General features: G+C 37.7%; 1 protein-coding gene across 1 annotated transcript in view; it reads right to left on the bottom strand.

Moving 5' to 3' along the window:
- Window positions 1-750: 750 nt before the first annotated feature.
- The window catches only part of LOC139960049 (unconventional myosin-Ia-like), a 64,642-nt gene continuing 48,767 nt past the window's right edge, over window positions 751-16,625 (bottom strand). Inside the window, exons 9-25 of the mRNA XM_071958073.1 lie at window positions 15,516-15,642; window positions 15,004-15,122; window positions 13,700-13,847; window positions 12,722-12,867; window positions 11,967-12,140; window positions 10,815-10,915; window positions 10,018-10,208; window positions 8,879-8,939; window positions 8,395-8,503; window positions 7,595-7,694; window positions 7,263-7,360; window positions 6,476-6,570; window positions 5,865-6,047; window positions 4,210-4,330; window positions 3,265-3,394; window positions 2,738-2,865; window positions 751-1,586 (exon numbers count right to left, since the gene is read on the bottom strand). Of these exons, the coding sequence (XP_071814174.1) occupies window positions 1,554-1,586; window positions 2,738-2,865; window positions 3,265-3,394; window positions 4,210-4,330; window positions 5,865-6,047; window positions 6,476-6,570; window positions 7,263-7,360; window positions 7,595-7,694; window positions 8,395-8,503; window positions 8,879-8,939; window positions 10,018-10,208; window positions 10,815-10,915; window positions 11,967-12,140; window positions 12,722-12,867; window positions 13,700-13,847; window positions 15,004-15,122; window positions 15,516-15,642 (2,064 nt within the window). The 3' untranslated portion in view covers window positions 751-1,553. The remainder of the gene's footprint in view (window positions 1,587-2,737; window positions 2,866-3,264; window positions 3,395-4,209; window positions 4,331-5,864; window positions 6,048-6,475; window positions 6,571-7,262; window positions 7,361-7,594; window positions 7,695-8,394; window positions 8,504-8,878; window positions 8,940-10,017; window positions 10,209-10,814; window positions 10,916-11,966; window positions 12,141-12,721; window positions 12,868-13,699; window positions 13,848-15,003; window positions 15,123-15,515; window positions 15,643-16,625) is intronic.

Raw genomic sequence — 16,625 nt, forward strand, 5'->3', positions numbered from 1 at the left:
TATATCTTGAATAAGCTATAAAAATGTCTTTTGGGTTTTTACATGAATATTTGGCACTATTACAAGATTTTTGCTTTAAGTTGTTCAGTCTACTGCAGTGGGTATATCTTGAATAAGTTACAAAAGATTGATCTGTCCATGTTAAATATGTTTTGGCTTTAATGTACAATATCTGTCAAGTATTTCTCATGGATAAATTTGTGAAGTCTACTGAAGTGGATATTTGTTGAGGAAGCTGGAAAAGATCATAAATAGTGCTGAGCACTGCTTTGCTGGAAGGGTTACCTTAAAGGGATAAATTTCTTTCGACTGATATGAACCATGGTGAAATAATTTGTTTTCAATCCTTAGTGATTTTTCAAATTATTGATAGCGTGTATCATGAACTTTAAGCAAATAGGGGTGATGTCATAGTTGTATACTGACAGCTAAATGTTGTTTTTCACTTGCCCTTGGATTGGATTTGAAACTTTGATTAAGGGTATGTGAAGTAACGAATACCTGTAATGACTATAACGTAAAGATATGTTATTGGATGTTCATCTTAAAGAAACACATCTATCAATGTGCATCTATATGACAAGTTTACTTTTGGTATAAAATACAAATGCAATTTCACCAGGGTTCATAGAATGTTCACTTTCATCAGCCAAACATGAACTTTTGTCTCGACTATCCTTCTAAAATACGTATTGTAGGAATTACAAATAGAAACCATGCAAAATAAGCGAAAACAAGAGTAAATATTCATGATGATGTAACTTCTGTTTTGTTTATTTCTTATCACAGATGATTCAACTTTGATGATACAAGTTACACAAGGTTAACAAATGCATGGTAAACAGTATGTAAATGGTTGTATGAAAAGAAAGAAATTTAGTATCATAAACAAATAAGGTTATTATATAATACTGTACAAACTTAATATATTACAGCTAGTAATATTGTTATCATTATACTTATTAAAACCAGCACCATATATTTTCTTTGTCAAAAACCAAAATATATATTATTTACATTGTTAGATATTGTTGCACAGTGTAGCCACACTTACGTAGTTGAAAGGACTGAAAGAGAACTAAAAAATAAATCATCACTTTTCATGAAAACCTTAGCAAATTCAAAAAAGTACTGATTTAACAAAACTGTTGAAAACAATGCTCGCTGTTGGATCGTCATAACCTGTCAACTTGTGTGGCAAGATCGTTAGTGATGGTACATAGTGATCCAATTAGTGTTATCATCGTTAGTCGACATGTTAAGCGACTATATCGCACACTCAAAATCAGCTATTATGTGTAGGGCTGTCGTTCCTATATGGTGGTTCACACTTTACTAATATTACATTTACAGTGTTTCATTCTTTGGCATTTTACTTTCTAGCTGCCTGAACATTTTTTGTCTGAAAAAATTCCCTAATGAAATCGACGGGTGGTCAAACTAGCAAACAGCCTTGAGGTTTATTTTAGTAATTCTTGTATATATTGTTTATACTAATTATATATCATAAAAGTTAATTAAGTACAGGATATCTTGTGTCGTCTTCTTTGTCGTCATAACTTGGTTCCCAGCACCGTCCCGTTGACCTGCAGAGAAAAATAAAGTAAAATAATAGGTTGGAAGAAGGAATGGACTGAATGAAAGATTTGCAGTGTTAATTTGCAAACAACAAATTAACTACTACAACTCTGACATTTTGCTTAGCGATTTGTTAGCGCTATGGTGGTAGGCATCGACAGCGTGGGGGTGGTAGTCAGAGACACAGTGGGGGTGGTAGACAGAGACACAGTGGGGTTGGTAGACAGAGACAGAGTGTGGTAGGCAGAGACAGAGTGGGGGTGGTAGGCAGACACAGTGGGGGGTGCAAAGCAGAGACGGAGTTGGAGTAGTAGGCATCGACAGTGGGGGTGTTAGGCATCGACACAGTGGGGATGGTAGGCATCCCAGTGGGGGTGATAGGCAGAGACAGTTGGGGTAGTAGGCAGAGACAGAGTGGGGGTGGTAGGCAGAGACAGAGTGGGGGTGGTAGGCACAGAGTGGGCTGGTAGGAAGAAACAGAGTGGGGGTAGTAGGCAGAGACAGAGTTTGGGTGGTAGGAATCAACACTGGGGGGATGGTAGACAGAGACATGGCATCGACACAGTGGGGGTGGTAGGCATCGACAGAGTGGGGGTGGTAGGCAAAGACAACACAGAGGGGGGTGGTAGTCAGAGACACAGTGGGGTGGTAGGCATCGACACGGTGGGGGTGGTAGGCATCAACACAGTGGGGGTGGTAGGCAGAGACAGAGTGGGGGTGGTAGGCAGAGACAGAGTGGGGGTGGTAGGCATCAACACAGTGGGGATGGTAGGCATAACACAGTAGGGGTTGTAGGCATTGACACAGTGGGGGTGGTAGGCATTGACACAGTTGGGGTGGTAGGCAGAGACAGAGTGGGGGTGGTAGGCATCGACACAGAGGGGGGTGGTAGGCAGAGACAGAGTGGGGGTGGTAGGCATCAACACAGTGGGGGTGGTAGGCATTGACACAGTTGGGGTGGTAGGCAGAGACAGAGTGGGGGTGGTAGGCATCGACACAGAGGGGGGTGGTAGGCAGAGACAGAGTGGGGGTGGTAGGCATCGACACAGTGGGGAAGGTAGGTAGATACACAGTAGGGGTACCACGTTGGTAGATACACAGATTGATAGGTACGCAGATAGATAGATTAGATAGACAGACGGACAAACTGATTCCTTACCATTACATTGGCTAATTCTTCAGGGATCCTGAGCAGGCAGCTAGTATGTTCAACATAGAGTGTGTCTTCACCTTTGACCTTTCCTGTGACTAGCACAGCCTCTCCAGCCTTCAGTAAAGGCTCTTTTACTGTAACAGAAGTGAAACAGAAAGCTGTAATCACCACAGCTCAGAACTGACTGTCAGACAGTTCAAGGAATGATTAACAGTTGAGCACTATATAACATATATATCTAATATAACTTGGCCAATGGTCTGGATACCATTCTAGCCTCCAATTGTATCCTGCACAAAAGGATCTAAATTTAAACAAAACAAAGTTTAACGAAATCCTCACATCTTGCCATTATATAAATTCTATCATTTTCAATTTTACAATCTTTTTAAATTCAAAAGAAGCTCTTGACACTTTCGTTCTGGTATAATTAGCAATTGTTACGTTACATCTGACCATGCTATTGTGGAATAAACAATTTTAGCCTCGAGAGAAAGTTTGAAACATTTTCTGCTTCTGGATAGAAGACTCACTTGGGTAATCACACTGCATAATCCTGGTCTGAGGGTATTCCCCAATTGATGTGACTTCTAGATCTTGGCATGGATGGTTCCGCGGGAGAGGGGGAGGGAGTCCTTCAAGTGGCCGTGGTGGGGGTACAGCCTGAGGAGTGAAGAGAGGTAGTCATATATTGGTTGACTGACAAACATAAAGCTAGTTACATTTGCAACTTAATTTCTGAGAACATGTTAGTTTATATCATATCAATCACACCCTTGTCTGTCTTTTGTTAATACAACCCATAAATACTACCCGAGACTCTACCATACAATCAGGGCTGTGGTACCTGGCTCAGACAAATTTGACTATAATACTTGTCTATAACTTCAAACCCAACAAATAGTTGGTCAATGGTGACACTTTGTACCATGGCACAAACATTGAACCGAAGGTAACAAAACAGTTTTTTTACAAAGCTTTTCCGATGATGACATCAAATGAATAATTAGGGTTACTATTTATTTTCAAATGAGGTACCCCTCTCAACTGTGCTGGCTGACTTTAAGTTTGCAAGAAATTTTCAGCCACATGGATATTAAATACTATCATGTACATAAGATACATGTATACTAAAATGTGTAACCAAAATATCAAAGATATTTCACATGTTCATCTTTGTAACAATATACATCTAATGCAATCACAATATAATAACAGTACTAGGTACCCAAGCTATGAGCCTGGGCAAGACAACCAAACAACTTGATCCACTCTCAACCCAAATCTCCTAACATTATGATTACGGCAATGTCACATAATACAAAAACCTATACAAGATTGTATGTACAAAACGGTATACAAATATGAGTCCCTTTGTAAAGGGAATAAGATGTGACACGAGGCCAAGAAGCATAACTTACTAGGTACCAGGAGTTAACAGATGTTACCTGTAGTACTATATTATTATGATGACTTACTGGTTGTATTGTTGTCATCTCGGCTGTGATGATGACCGGTGAAGCCTCCATGTATTCCGGATCTTCAGGTCCATCCTCCATCTCATCCTCTTCCTCCATGGGAGCCGGGGTCAGTGGGATGCTGCAATCAGAACAAACCAATTAATACCCATGTACACGTACAAAGGTTTTACAAAGTAGCAATCAAACCAATTAATACCCATGTACACATTCAAAGGTTTTACAAAGTAGCAATCAAACCAAACCAAGTAATACCCATGTACACATTCAAAGGTTTTACAAAGTAGCAATCAAACCAAAACAAACCAATTAATACCCATGTACACATTCAAAGGTTTTACAAAGTAGCAATCAAACCAATTAATACCCATGTACATATTCAAAGGTTTTACAAAGTAGCAATCAAACCAAACCAATTAATACCCATGTACACATTCAAAGGTTTTACAAAGTAGCAATCAAACCAAACCAAATAATACCCATGTACCCATTGTTAGCTATGATATAGAACCTACCATTCATAGACAGGTGGTTAGCTATGATATAGAACCTACCATTCCTACACAGGTAGTTATCTATGGTATAGAACCTAGCATTCATACACAGGTGGTTAGCTATGATATAGAACCTACCATTCATACACAGGTTGTTATCTATGATATAGAACCTACCTTTCATACACAGGACCTCGTTTCTAATTAAATTGGTTAGCTATGGTATAGAACCTACCATTCATACACAGGTGGTTAGCTATGATATACAACCTACCATTCATACACAGGTTGTTAGCTATGATATAGAACCTACCATTCATACACAGCTATGATATAGAACCTACCTTTCATACACAGGTTGATATAGAACCTACCATTCATACACAGGTGGTTAGACTTTGATATAGAACTTACTATTCATGCACAGGTTGTTAGCTATGATATACAACCTACCATTCATACACAGGTTGTTAGCTATGATATAGAACCTACCTTTCATACACAGGATCTCGTTTCTAATTAAATCGGTTAGCTATGGTATAGAACCTACCATTCATACACAGGTGGTTAGCTATGATATACAACCTACCATTCATACACAGGTTGTTAGCTATGATATAGAACCTACCATTCATACACAGCTATGATATAGAACCTACCTTTCATACACAGGTTGATATAGAACCTACCATTCACACACAGGTGGTTAGACTTTGATATAGAACCTACCATTCATGCACAGGTTGTTAGCTATGATATACAACCTACCATTCATACACAGGTTGTTAGCTATGATATAGAACCTACCTTTCATACACAGGATCTCGTTTCTAATTAAATTGGTTAGCTATGGTATAGAACCTACCATTCATACACAGGTGGTTAGCTATGATATACAACCTACCATTCATACACAGGTTGTTAGCTATGATATAGAACCTACCATTCATACACAGCTATGATATAGAACCTACCTTTCATACACAGGTTGATATAGAACCTACCATTCATACACGGGTGGTTAGACTTTGATATAGAACCTACCATTCATGCACAGGTTGTTAGCTATGGTATAGAACCTACCATTCATACACACAAAGGTAGCTATTATATAGAACCTACCATTAACACACAGGTTGTTATCTATGGTTTACAACCTACCATTCATAAACAGGCTCTCGTATCTGGACATGTTTCTTGGCTTTCTTCTTCTTTGCTACTGGTGGTCGTTGAGCCTTCCACCACTGCATACAGATCCATCGTCTGACATTTGATTGGATGACGACTGCAGCTCGATTGCGACGGTGGGATAGGAAGTGGTTGAGGAACCTCAGGGTCTCATCGCTACCCAGAGAGAAATCGCAAGATAATGTTAAAAGAATAATGTCAACATTACTACAAGAATAGCAGAAAGCTTTTGATGAATAATGCAAATCAATGTTAACAAGGAACATTCTCTCCTTAGGGAGAAAACCCTGTATTACTCCTATCATCATCCTATGTCTTAACTTAAACATCAACGTTAACCATCAACAGATAAGCACTCGTTCTATTGCTTCTACAGAGTGAAAAGGTATTTAGTTTAGAGTACCACCAGATAACCAAAGATTGCAGAATCATCATCGCACAATTGTTATTATTATGTTAAGCGCTACGAGAATTATTTCATAGTTTGTTTGGTGCTATATAAAAATTATGTATTATTATTATTATGATTATTATAAGATCAGCTGTTATGATGGGCAATGTGTTTAAGGTGTACTGAGGCATACCTGAGGAAGACTTGAGATGAGCCAAAGCTCCATCTGGTGGTGATGAAGGGCATCTTACTCTCGTTCATCTTATGAAGGAGCCCCTCCAAGATTTCCTGTCAGAGTAAGAAATGAAAATAAATTACAGGTACATGACACATTTATAGTGCAATTAGTGATCACATTAGATGACAGGAGTCCTTCTTTATAGCACAAATAAACAGTTTCATGCGAATATACACAGCTGTTGCACTCTCGTTGATAATGTGGTCTTTAGATTTACGGAGATACTGTGAATATAGATAGATATAGTGTTTTACAGGATTTTCTTTAAAGGCAACCAGTTTATATCCGGTCAGGTGCTAGTAGGACCAAAAACCCATGCTATGATCTCTTTCAAGGTTATTTTTCATCCATTCTGATTTGGTTCTGCCTGTTATCCTCCCTTAACCTATTCTCCTTCATATTCAAGAATATGTTGACCATCAATGCATGGTAAAAGACAGACTATGAGTATTGTGTAAACATCAGAGAAGAGGAGGATTAATTGGTCACACCTTTGTCTTTGCTACCTGCTCATAAATAAAGTTAATGAGAGTTAAAACATGAGACAAATATTACAGAGCACACAGAATGATAACATTTACCAACACCATCACAGTCTTTGTGAATACCATAGCCGTATAATTATTATCTTTAACTATGATAGTACTGTTTTAGATACCAAGTTACTTAGAACTATACAACGATTCCTCTACCAGGGTACTTGTCCATTACTATATAAATAGGTTAAGTACAGATCACTCACTGTGCAGTATTCTTTCTTCTGGCCTGATGGGGGAAGGCTCTCGGCCAAACATTTAAACTGTCTGATAAAGGCATCAAGCGACATGTGGTGAGGAAAACCTGTGAAATTGAACCCAAAAAGAGAAAATTAAGAAACAATAAATAAACCCCAAATCAAAGAAATAACTACGAGCCGAAAATTGTTGCCAAAAGGTTGCAGAGGCTACAACTATAAATAGCCGAAGCAATTTTCTAAGACTAATAGATATGTCTATGTATAGTTAGGGCTATAAGTGGCAGAGGATTTAGTTTTTAAAGGATTGGTTAAAATGACACAAGAGGTGAGGTACTTACCAGCAGCCATGAGGTGTACTGTGGGTACAACCTGCAAAGCTTGGACCTGCCTCTGGACAACTTCCATCTCAAACTGATTGGCTGATTGCTTGTCATTTGTCTGCATATTAAAAAAAACATGACAGGATCAAACACTACTTAAAAGGTGTCATTATAGGTCACCCCTGCACAGAGAATCTTGTATTTCTCGAGTCAGTTGTTTACCGTTGATAATTTAACCTTTATCAGCATTAAAAGGCATAACATTTCAGCATGCTTTGATTGAACCCCTCCACCCCCCCCCCCCCACTTAAAAAAACTGTTTTCAAAAGTACTTTGTTGGAGGTTCTGACCCTACCAATTGTCAGCGATTCACTACTATTCAATAAGACAATACTCATGCAGTTAAAATTCTCCTTTAAGTTGACGATTATTTGACTTTCAAGAATAATTTTTAGCTATATCATGCTAACCACCTGTGTATATTTAAAATTGGGGATGAAGCTGTTTTAATTCACAGATGAAACTCAACCAAGGCCTAAGATATGGCTAGGAGGTATCCCAGGGTAGACCCACTAACCCCCCCCCCATCTCCTCCCACACCATCCCTCATGCCTCCTCCCCTTCATTAGACATAAGACTGATCTAAAGTTCTCTTCATATACCCAAACACACTCGAAATCGTCAGTCTAGTTTCACAGGCTGACGAATATCACAGCTTACGCCCTCAGCTCTGCTGCTTATAAAACCAATGGAAGCAGTTTCGAGTGGTTTCACATACACTTTTGAAGACACCTACTTCAGTCGTCATGGTGACTTACCTTGACACACAAAATGAAATGCTTGTCAGCTTCCTGGATGGTTTCAAGAACACCTTCAACTCTTTGTCGAAAGTCACTTCCAAACGAGGAAACATTCTCTGATACAGATCTGAGACAAACGAAAGTGAAAAGAGAAATTCTGTAAAACAATGGAACTAAATTAGGATGTTACAGATTGACTTTGTGTCTCATAGTGACAAATATCTTGTAAGTCACAAATCTGTAAGTGAAACACAGTAAGATGGTAATAACAACTGTTAAATTTGTACAGTTTTTCTTGCAAAAGTGTAATACACAGTTTGAACAGTGCAAACATTCTTGTTCAATTTACATCCAAGCTCCATGCATCCTTTCTTGTATTTTGTTAAGTTAAAAACAAAGCACTTAAAGGCTACTATACAGCTAGATATTGTGAAAACTAACTTACCAATCAAACAATGTTAAAAAAAAACATAAAAAGATTGCACAATTTTGGGAAACTTACTCAGAGTTTTCAGATGGAGGTGGAGGACAAATCCGAAAGAGAAGTCCCGGTGATCTGGTTCCTAAAAATGAAACAACATGAAAATATCTAATAACAGCTTGTCAGACCACTATGACACAATAACAGCTTGTAAGATCACTATCACAATAACAGCTTGTTGGACCACTATGACACAATAACAGCTTGTTGGACCAGTATCACACAATAACAGCTTGTTGGACCACTATGACACAATAACAGCTTGTTGGACCAGTATCACACAATAACAGCTTGTTAGATCACTATCACACAATACCATTTTGTTAGACCACTATCACAGTCACATCAATGAGAGTGCTGTGGAAGTCAAGCATCTGGAAAGACACCGGTTCAAGCCGGAGCAAACCAAGTAAGACAGCATAACAGAGTTTTACAGTTAATAAATTGAAAAAAAAGAACATCCAACATTTGCTAAACTAGTTGAAGTAATTACCACCTGACCAGAAATATGAGCCATTCCACAATACTAGCTTTAGTCTTCATGGCCGATTGCAAATCAGGTATCATTACGATTCAGATCCTGATTAGCAATATTGTTATAACTGCTGATTTAAGGAATAACCAACACAAAAAATCATTTATGGTCTTTGTGATAATGATGGTAATGGTTTCAGGGTCAAAACTGTTCACATTTTACCTTGAAAATGTGATTAGAAACAACATGAAAGGTTTCAGAATAAATTGACACTAAGACATCAAACATTTTCAAAAATGACCGCGCCCAAAACAAGACTTTTAAACTAGGATATCTCCCCAAATTGGAACAATATTTTTCTCAGCTGCTTCTGGGAGTTGTTCTTCACAAAGACCTTGATAATATAAGCTTAAGAAAACAGTTGGGTTCGTGTCATGAGTTTGTGAACGATAGCTACACGTTTTTGACACCTTCCACTTTTTGCCTATCCTTCGTAGAGAAGTACAAACCATACTATTAATTAATAAACATATTATAATTAATAGCCTGACATTGATAGCTTCAATTTATATGATATCAAACTTCGGTCAATATAATGAAAGTCATAAGGAAGAATTGCATACTAAGGCAATGTGTAACCAATCTTTCTATTAAAATTTCACAGGTACGAAGATATCAAACTTACTTTTCAAAAGTCTTAATTCTGGAATGAAGAGGTGGGTCGCGAAACCAAAGTTACAGGCCTTCCTGGAGAAGAGCCCGACAATCTCATCCCCGATGACATCTCGATTAGTCCAGATGAAATCTGAAGCTTGATACTCCACTGGGCCGTTAGCATGGCTGATAATGAAAGACTCGGAATTAACAGATTTTAAGCTGAAAGATAGAAATGCAAAGTGACACAGTTTAAGGGAAATCCTCACAGCTGTTTATAGGAGACCAAATATTAATCTTTGTAGCATAACTTGGGGCAATATTGGTAACTATTACATGACCAGAAGAATATGAAAGCCCCCTGTCAGAGAAATGGTTGATCAAAGGACAACCATTGAGCAGACTTGTAGCACAAGTACAACTGCAGGGGCAAGTACAACATTTGGGGGTTGTGGGTACAACAGCAGGGGTGGGTACAACAGCAGGGGGGCGAGTACAACAGCAGGGGGTGGGTACAAGAGCAGGGGGTGGTGGGTGCAACAGCAGGGGGTGGGTACAAGAGCAGGGGGTGGTGGGTGCAACAGCAGGGGGTGGTGGGTACAAATGCAGGGGGAAGTACAACAGTAGGGAGCAAGTACAAGCAAAAGTCTCGGAGTATGAATTACTTAATCTTGTGCTAGAGTCCCTAATAGATTTCTAAAACGCACGGAGTACATGTACAAGAACAAATCCATGAGGATCAGTGCAAGGCAACTATGCTAGAATCATTAGTACAAGTACAAACTCACCACCTGTCAGCCAATCAGAATGCCCTAGAGTATAACTTACCTATCTGACTGTGTACTCGACGTCAAGGTCTGCAGAAAGCTCTTTGAATCAGAGAGGCGCTGAAGACAAGCTTGGTCAAGAAGGCCCAATAGACCAGTGTCCTAAAAGAGAGAAGAATGTAGCTTATGAATATTTAAATGACATAGTTAATAATACATGTAGATAGTGGGATGTTCATGGCTCAACGGATTGCCTATATGGAAATTCATGCTACGGTGTTCAGTTGGGATATTATGTGTCACTGTGTGTTGTTTGTTGCAATGGGATATCCATGACTATGTGGATTCACTTTATGTACAATGTTCACAGTTGGGAGATGTTATGGAATTGCTGTGTGTTCCGTGTCAGTCACAAGAGTGGGATTTCAGTCACTTTGTGGATTGACTTTATTGTGCAAACTCATTCTGAATGGTTCTTCAATAACAAGTCTCAGCCTGAAAGTCTTCTTTACCTGTTCATACACCATGGAGTGATAATTGATCAAAACAACAATGTAAACTAAGTTCCCAAAGTAACCCTTTAGAAATAAACCTGTTAACTGTTGACAGGGTTCCCTGCTAAGCTTTAAACGACGATCATTTATACAAAGGCATTAACTGTATAAAAGATTACTGAGGCGTCCATTCAGGAAAAGCAAAATGGTTCACGGCTGAGTGGAAAAGTTAAAACTGAAATAATACAGTACAAACAGAGATTTATGATTAAAAGAAACACCGGGTGGATAGGTCGTGGGAATTTTTAACTTTGAGGTTGAAAAGAGTGAAGAATTTTTTTCTATTTATTTTTAACATCCACATGACAACAAAACAGAGTATTATTACTAACCCTGTTTGTATTGACAACAACTCAAGTCATGCTTAACAAAAGGAGGCATTTCCAATGCGCCTATATCTTTAAAAGCTATAGTCAAAACTAAACTACAAGCCAAACCTAATGTCCAATTTTTTTTTGTTGTACCTGTTTTACAACACAAGATAAATTTTTCAAAAATAAGACTAGATGCTAACGATATTATCTTGTATATTTGTTTTTTCACATTTCTGGGGTATTTTTTATTAATATTTTATTAATTTAATAATTATTTTTATTAATTATTTTTTAATTATTCATTTATTCATTTTTATTCATTTTTATTCATTTTTGTTGACATACCTGATGGTAGAGGAGATCCACCAGTACTGAGTTGTCTTCATACGTTACATTCACGTCACACTGAATCTGGTCGTCCCTGCAAGCTTTCAGACTGGACTCCAGCACGTTGGCGTTGTAGAACTGATGCAACCGTTCCGCTGAGATGTTTGATAACAGCTGGACTAGTCTATTATTCTGTTCAAGAAGATGAAAAATGATCGCGATAAATGACTTCTTTTTGCAAAAGCAATTCTTAACTTTGTTCATAATTTTTTTTTAATTCAAATAATTGAAAATTTTTAATTCTCTATTCCATCAAAGCTATTTATGGACTTATGAACTGATTCACTTAGTAATATGATCAAGCAGAAAGATGTCAAATTCACGACAGGCACTTAAAAAAAATCTATTGCCAGGGAGGATGTAAGAGGATTTTGCTTAGTACTGATCTGTGAACCCTATACTTAGTTTCAAGATCACAGATTCATCAACATTTTGCAATCATTTCCTTTATTAACTGTGTTCATATTTAATAATAATATAGGCTTTATGGTGCAGACGTAGCCACTCTGCAGAGCACTCAATGATAAGCCTCAGCCATATGAATAATGTTCCTAGAGTTTCTTTCTTCAAGTACAAATACTTGAGGCCCAACCTGACTTCCAAGAAGTACTATATTTCAATAACATGGTCTGACAGCAACACCTTATTTTCCCAGTAGTTTTATACAACACACCATTCAGCCTACTAGAGCCTACTAGAGCCTATTGACTTACTGTAGAGGACTGGAAACCAGGCATGTCTAGTATCTGTATGGTCTGTGTGACCTGAGCTGTAAGGGTGGCTGTACTGGTAGAATGAGATGTATACGAGCTGACAGAGGGAGTTGGTGAACCGATCGGAAGAAGAGATGAACAGGAGGCTACCGTACAGGAAGAGGATAATAATATATCAGGAATGATACATTGAAAGGAAAAGGGCACTTGTATTAAGAAGATTACTGGCCACAAAAGCAAACAAGTTTTTTAATGTTTACTGCACAAATTCACTCTCAACCCCAGTCATGGTTACACTTGGGACTGTGATACCGCACACGATCCCATCCAAAAGGCCAAGCAGCAAGGGCACTTATATAAGAAAAGTCACTGAAGATAGACTGTGCCTGAAAAACATAACTTGTTCCGCTATCAAGCCCAGTGCCCTTACATTGAGACTGTCACCATGTAATCATGTCAATAAGAACCTACCCACAATGCAATATTACAGAGAACAGTTAGCATGTTTTATTAAAGTATTGGACAATTTACAACTGTCTGTAATGCTGCAGGCTAGCCGTAGAGTAGACCAGGGAGAAAAAAACACAAAATGCTGAAGACGCAATACAACTGTGTCACCTCAAACATTGACTACTTTTTTAATATGATACTTTAGTACTAAATTTACACAAGAACCATGATAAGTTCTGCTTAAAATTACTCAATAATTGACTAATCTATCAGCTTTTAGAGAACAGTTTTTGCTTTCAGGCTTTAACTGTGACTGGTGTTAATATTGACAGTCAACGGGGCAGGGACAAGACTCAACAAATTCAACTAGCTGGTCTTAACCTCCCTTTTTTCTCAAATTTTCTATATTTGGAGTGTCCAACGTCACTCGTTGATTGGTTTTACAATATGAGATCATACTAGCAGTGAGGAATCTTTAAACAAGGTGCATCTCCCTAAAACGTAAAGACGGCATGCAGCATCACTTACTACAGTTGGCGATACCACACTCCTCCCCCGGAGCCGACAAGATTGCATATTGGTGTTCGAAACGACAAACTGAGTTGATCCTCTTCACGATTGCGAGGACTGTCCTGCAATACAAGGCCTTGGCAAGACTAGCAGCATTTAAATTGGCCTGAAAATAAAGGAATGCAGATAACCATCTATAGATTTAGAGGTGGCAAAGAGTGAAGTAAGAAATTAAGTATAATGTAGTATTAAACAAACAAAAATCCCTCTGCCCCTCTCTCTTAATCATTTTGGGGACAAACGGGGAGAAAAAAAGAAAGAAACAGGAAATGAATCTTCACAAGAAGAATAACTTATGCAAACAGATGAAGTTAATTTCAATAAATATACAAGGTCACTCAAAAATGAAGAATAATCTATGGTTTGATCTCTTCTTATCAAATAAAACATGGGAAACTTAAAAAAAAAACATTATTAGAGAGCAAAAGGGGAAAGTTTTATGTAACTGTCAACAATAACCGTATCCACCATTATGTTTTCATCACACTGTAGTCACTCTTTTGTTATTTGGGATAAATTGGAGATAACCGAAATGTTTCCACATAAAAAAACAGACAGAACATAAAGACACAGAACATAAAGACATAACATACAGACATAGAACATAAAGACATAGAACATAAAGACACAACATACAGACAGAACATAAAGACACAGAACATAAAGACATAACATACAGACATAGAACATAAAGACATAGAACATAAAGACACAACATACAGACAGAACATAAAGACACAGAACATAAAGACATAACATACAGACATAGAACATAAAGACATAGAACATAAAGACACAACATACAGACAGAACATAAAGACACAGAACATAAAGACATAACATACAGACATAGAACATAAAGACATAGAACATAAAGACACAACATGCAGACAGAACATAAAGACATAGAACATAAAGACATAGAACATAAAGATATAGAACATAAAGCACAGATATCAACATATTTAATGTGAAATAAAAACATTGTCATTTAGGAAACATATGTTTTGTCAATTTTTTTTATCTTTATTTCCAAAACATTTCTACGATTTCAGTTATTGATTCTCTGTGCACAATGATGTTCTCCAGCGTTGTTGCCGATGTACTGTTTACAAAATCTCCTCTTCAAAAGTATCATGATCGATATTGTAGTTCTCACACCAATGGAAAATTGTTTGCATTTGAACGTAAAAGGAAAGTAAATGGTGGAAAACAGGGACACCATCTAAGAATGAGATGTCTTTATAAGACAGTCTTAATACCTTCTTAGCATCACAGAGTGTTTTGATGGCCTGGTCTTTATGTACATGTGTTCTTGAGGTAAGTGCGTGGTACAGGCTGACTCCAGATATTCCCAACAGCGAAGAAACAAACTTGATTTCTGGAAGACAGATGCAATACAACAAATATTAGCAATACATTCTTGAACAGTGCAGAAAAATCCTGCTACGTCGGTGCAAAAGGTACACGCTACTTTTGGAGCAGCTGTAACAACCGACATCTTAAATAGTGGTCTGAAAATACTGATCAACAGAAACAAACAGCAGTACAAGTCTTGATGTATTTTGTAACTTATAAATGTAAATTTCATAAGTTTTCCCTTCCCTATTACTTTACATATCTGGCTATAGTATTAGCTGCAGTAATTCTGTTCACACTCACCACAAAACTATAAAAGCTCTCATTCTTTAAACGTACCAGAATATCAAAGTATTGCTTTGTTTTTAACATGATTGGCGATGCCAGTAGCTGCAGTAATTCTGCTCATACTCACCTTCATTGCCATTCATGTCCAACTCGTAACCACCGTTATCTTGGAACTCGAGATTCCTCAAGAGGAGGACAGCACTGAGTACCCTCATGACATCCATGAACTCTATCCCCAGGTTGTATAGAGCACTCTGACAAAAATAGAAGCAATAACAATGGTAAAATTAAAATATAAGTAACTAAAAAATATCAACATTTCATACTTGTACTTCATAACCACCTCAAGCCAGACAAAAATGAAAGTATTATTCATAAAATAAAATGCAAGCCATAGTAAGAAAAAGAAGAGTTTATAAGGAGAGTCATATAATTTTTACTTTCTCATTTTCTCATATTTCCTCATTTTCCTTGATCTTTCTAATTTTCTGATTTATTTTTGAACTGCATTTATTTCTTGGATTTAGGTCTTTTCACACTTCATGGGAGAAACTATTTTGGACTCAAGAAATCAAGAGAATTCCTCAGAGCACAAGCTTAGCCTAAATGGATGGATAAGCAATTTTAATCCAATTTTTGGGTAATCTTCTGTAAAAGTTACTCATACCAAATTTTTACAACAAAGGAGGCTCCTAGTCTTAAGTTTTCTCTGATGCGAGTGATCCACAAACAACCGCATCATCTCGTGCCACGGTAGAGTGAATACAGCCAATGACAAGTCAAGCCTGCTAATTTAACCTTAGCTATAAAGCTATAACTTTCACAAAGTTAGCTGTGAATGGAATCAACACAGCATGCATGCTGCAAGGCTTCACAATTTGGGCTCAAAATCTGTCCTCTGTGACTATGTGAGCTTATTCTTGCACTTGGATAACCATACATCATGGGGAAAAGAAGTTAGAACATGGAATAATGCAATGTCAACAGTTAATCTGGAAAGTCGTCTTGGTTCAGCAAGAGAGCAAGTGTTACATGGTAGCAGCAGTGGGATAATGTGACAGCAGTGAGGCTCTTAACAGTTAATCTGGAAAGTCATCTTGGATCAGCAAGAGAGCAAGTGTTTCATGGTAGCAGCAGTGGCATAACAAGACACAGTGAGGAAAACTGATACCATCAGATTTTCCCCCACTTATTATGCTTTTTTTTCCATTTGATTGCTGTGTCAGAGTTGAAATGA

This window comes from Apostichopus japonicus, chromosome 19, assembly GCF_037975245.1.
Source record: "Apostichopus japonicus isolate 1M-3 chromosome 19, ASM3797524v1, whole genome shotgun sequence".
Lineage (NCBI taxonomy): Eukaryota > Metazoa > Echinodermata > Holothuroidea > Aspidochirotida > Stichopodidae > Apostichopus > Apostichopus japonicus.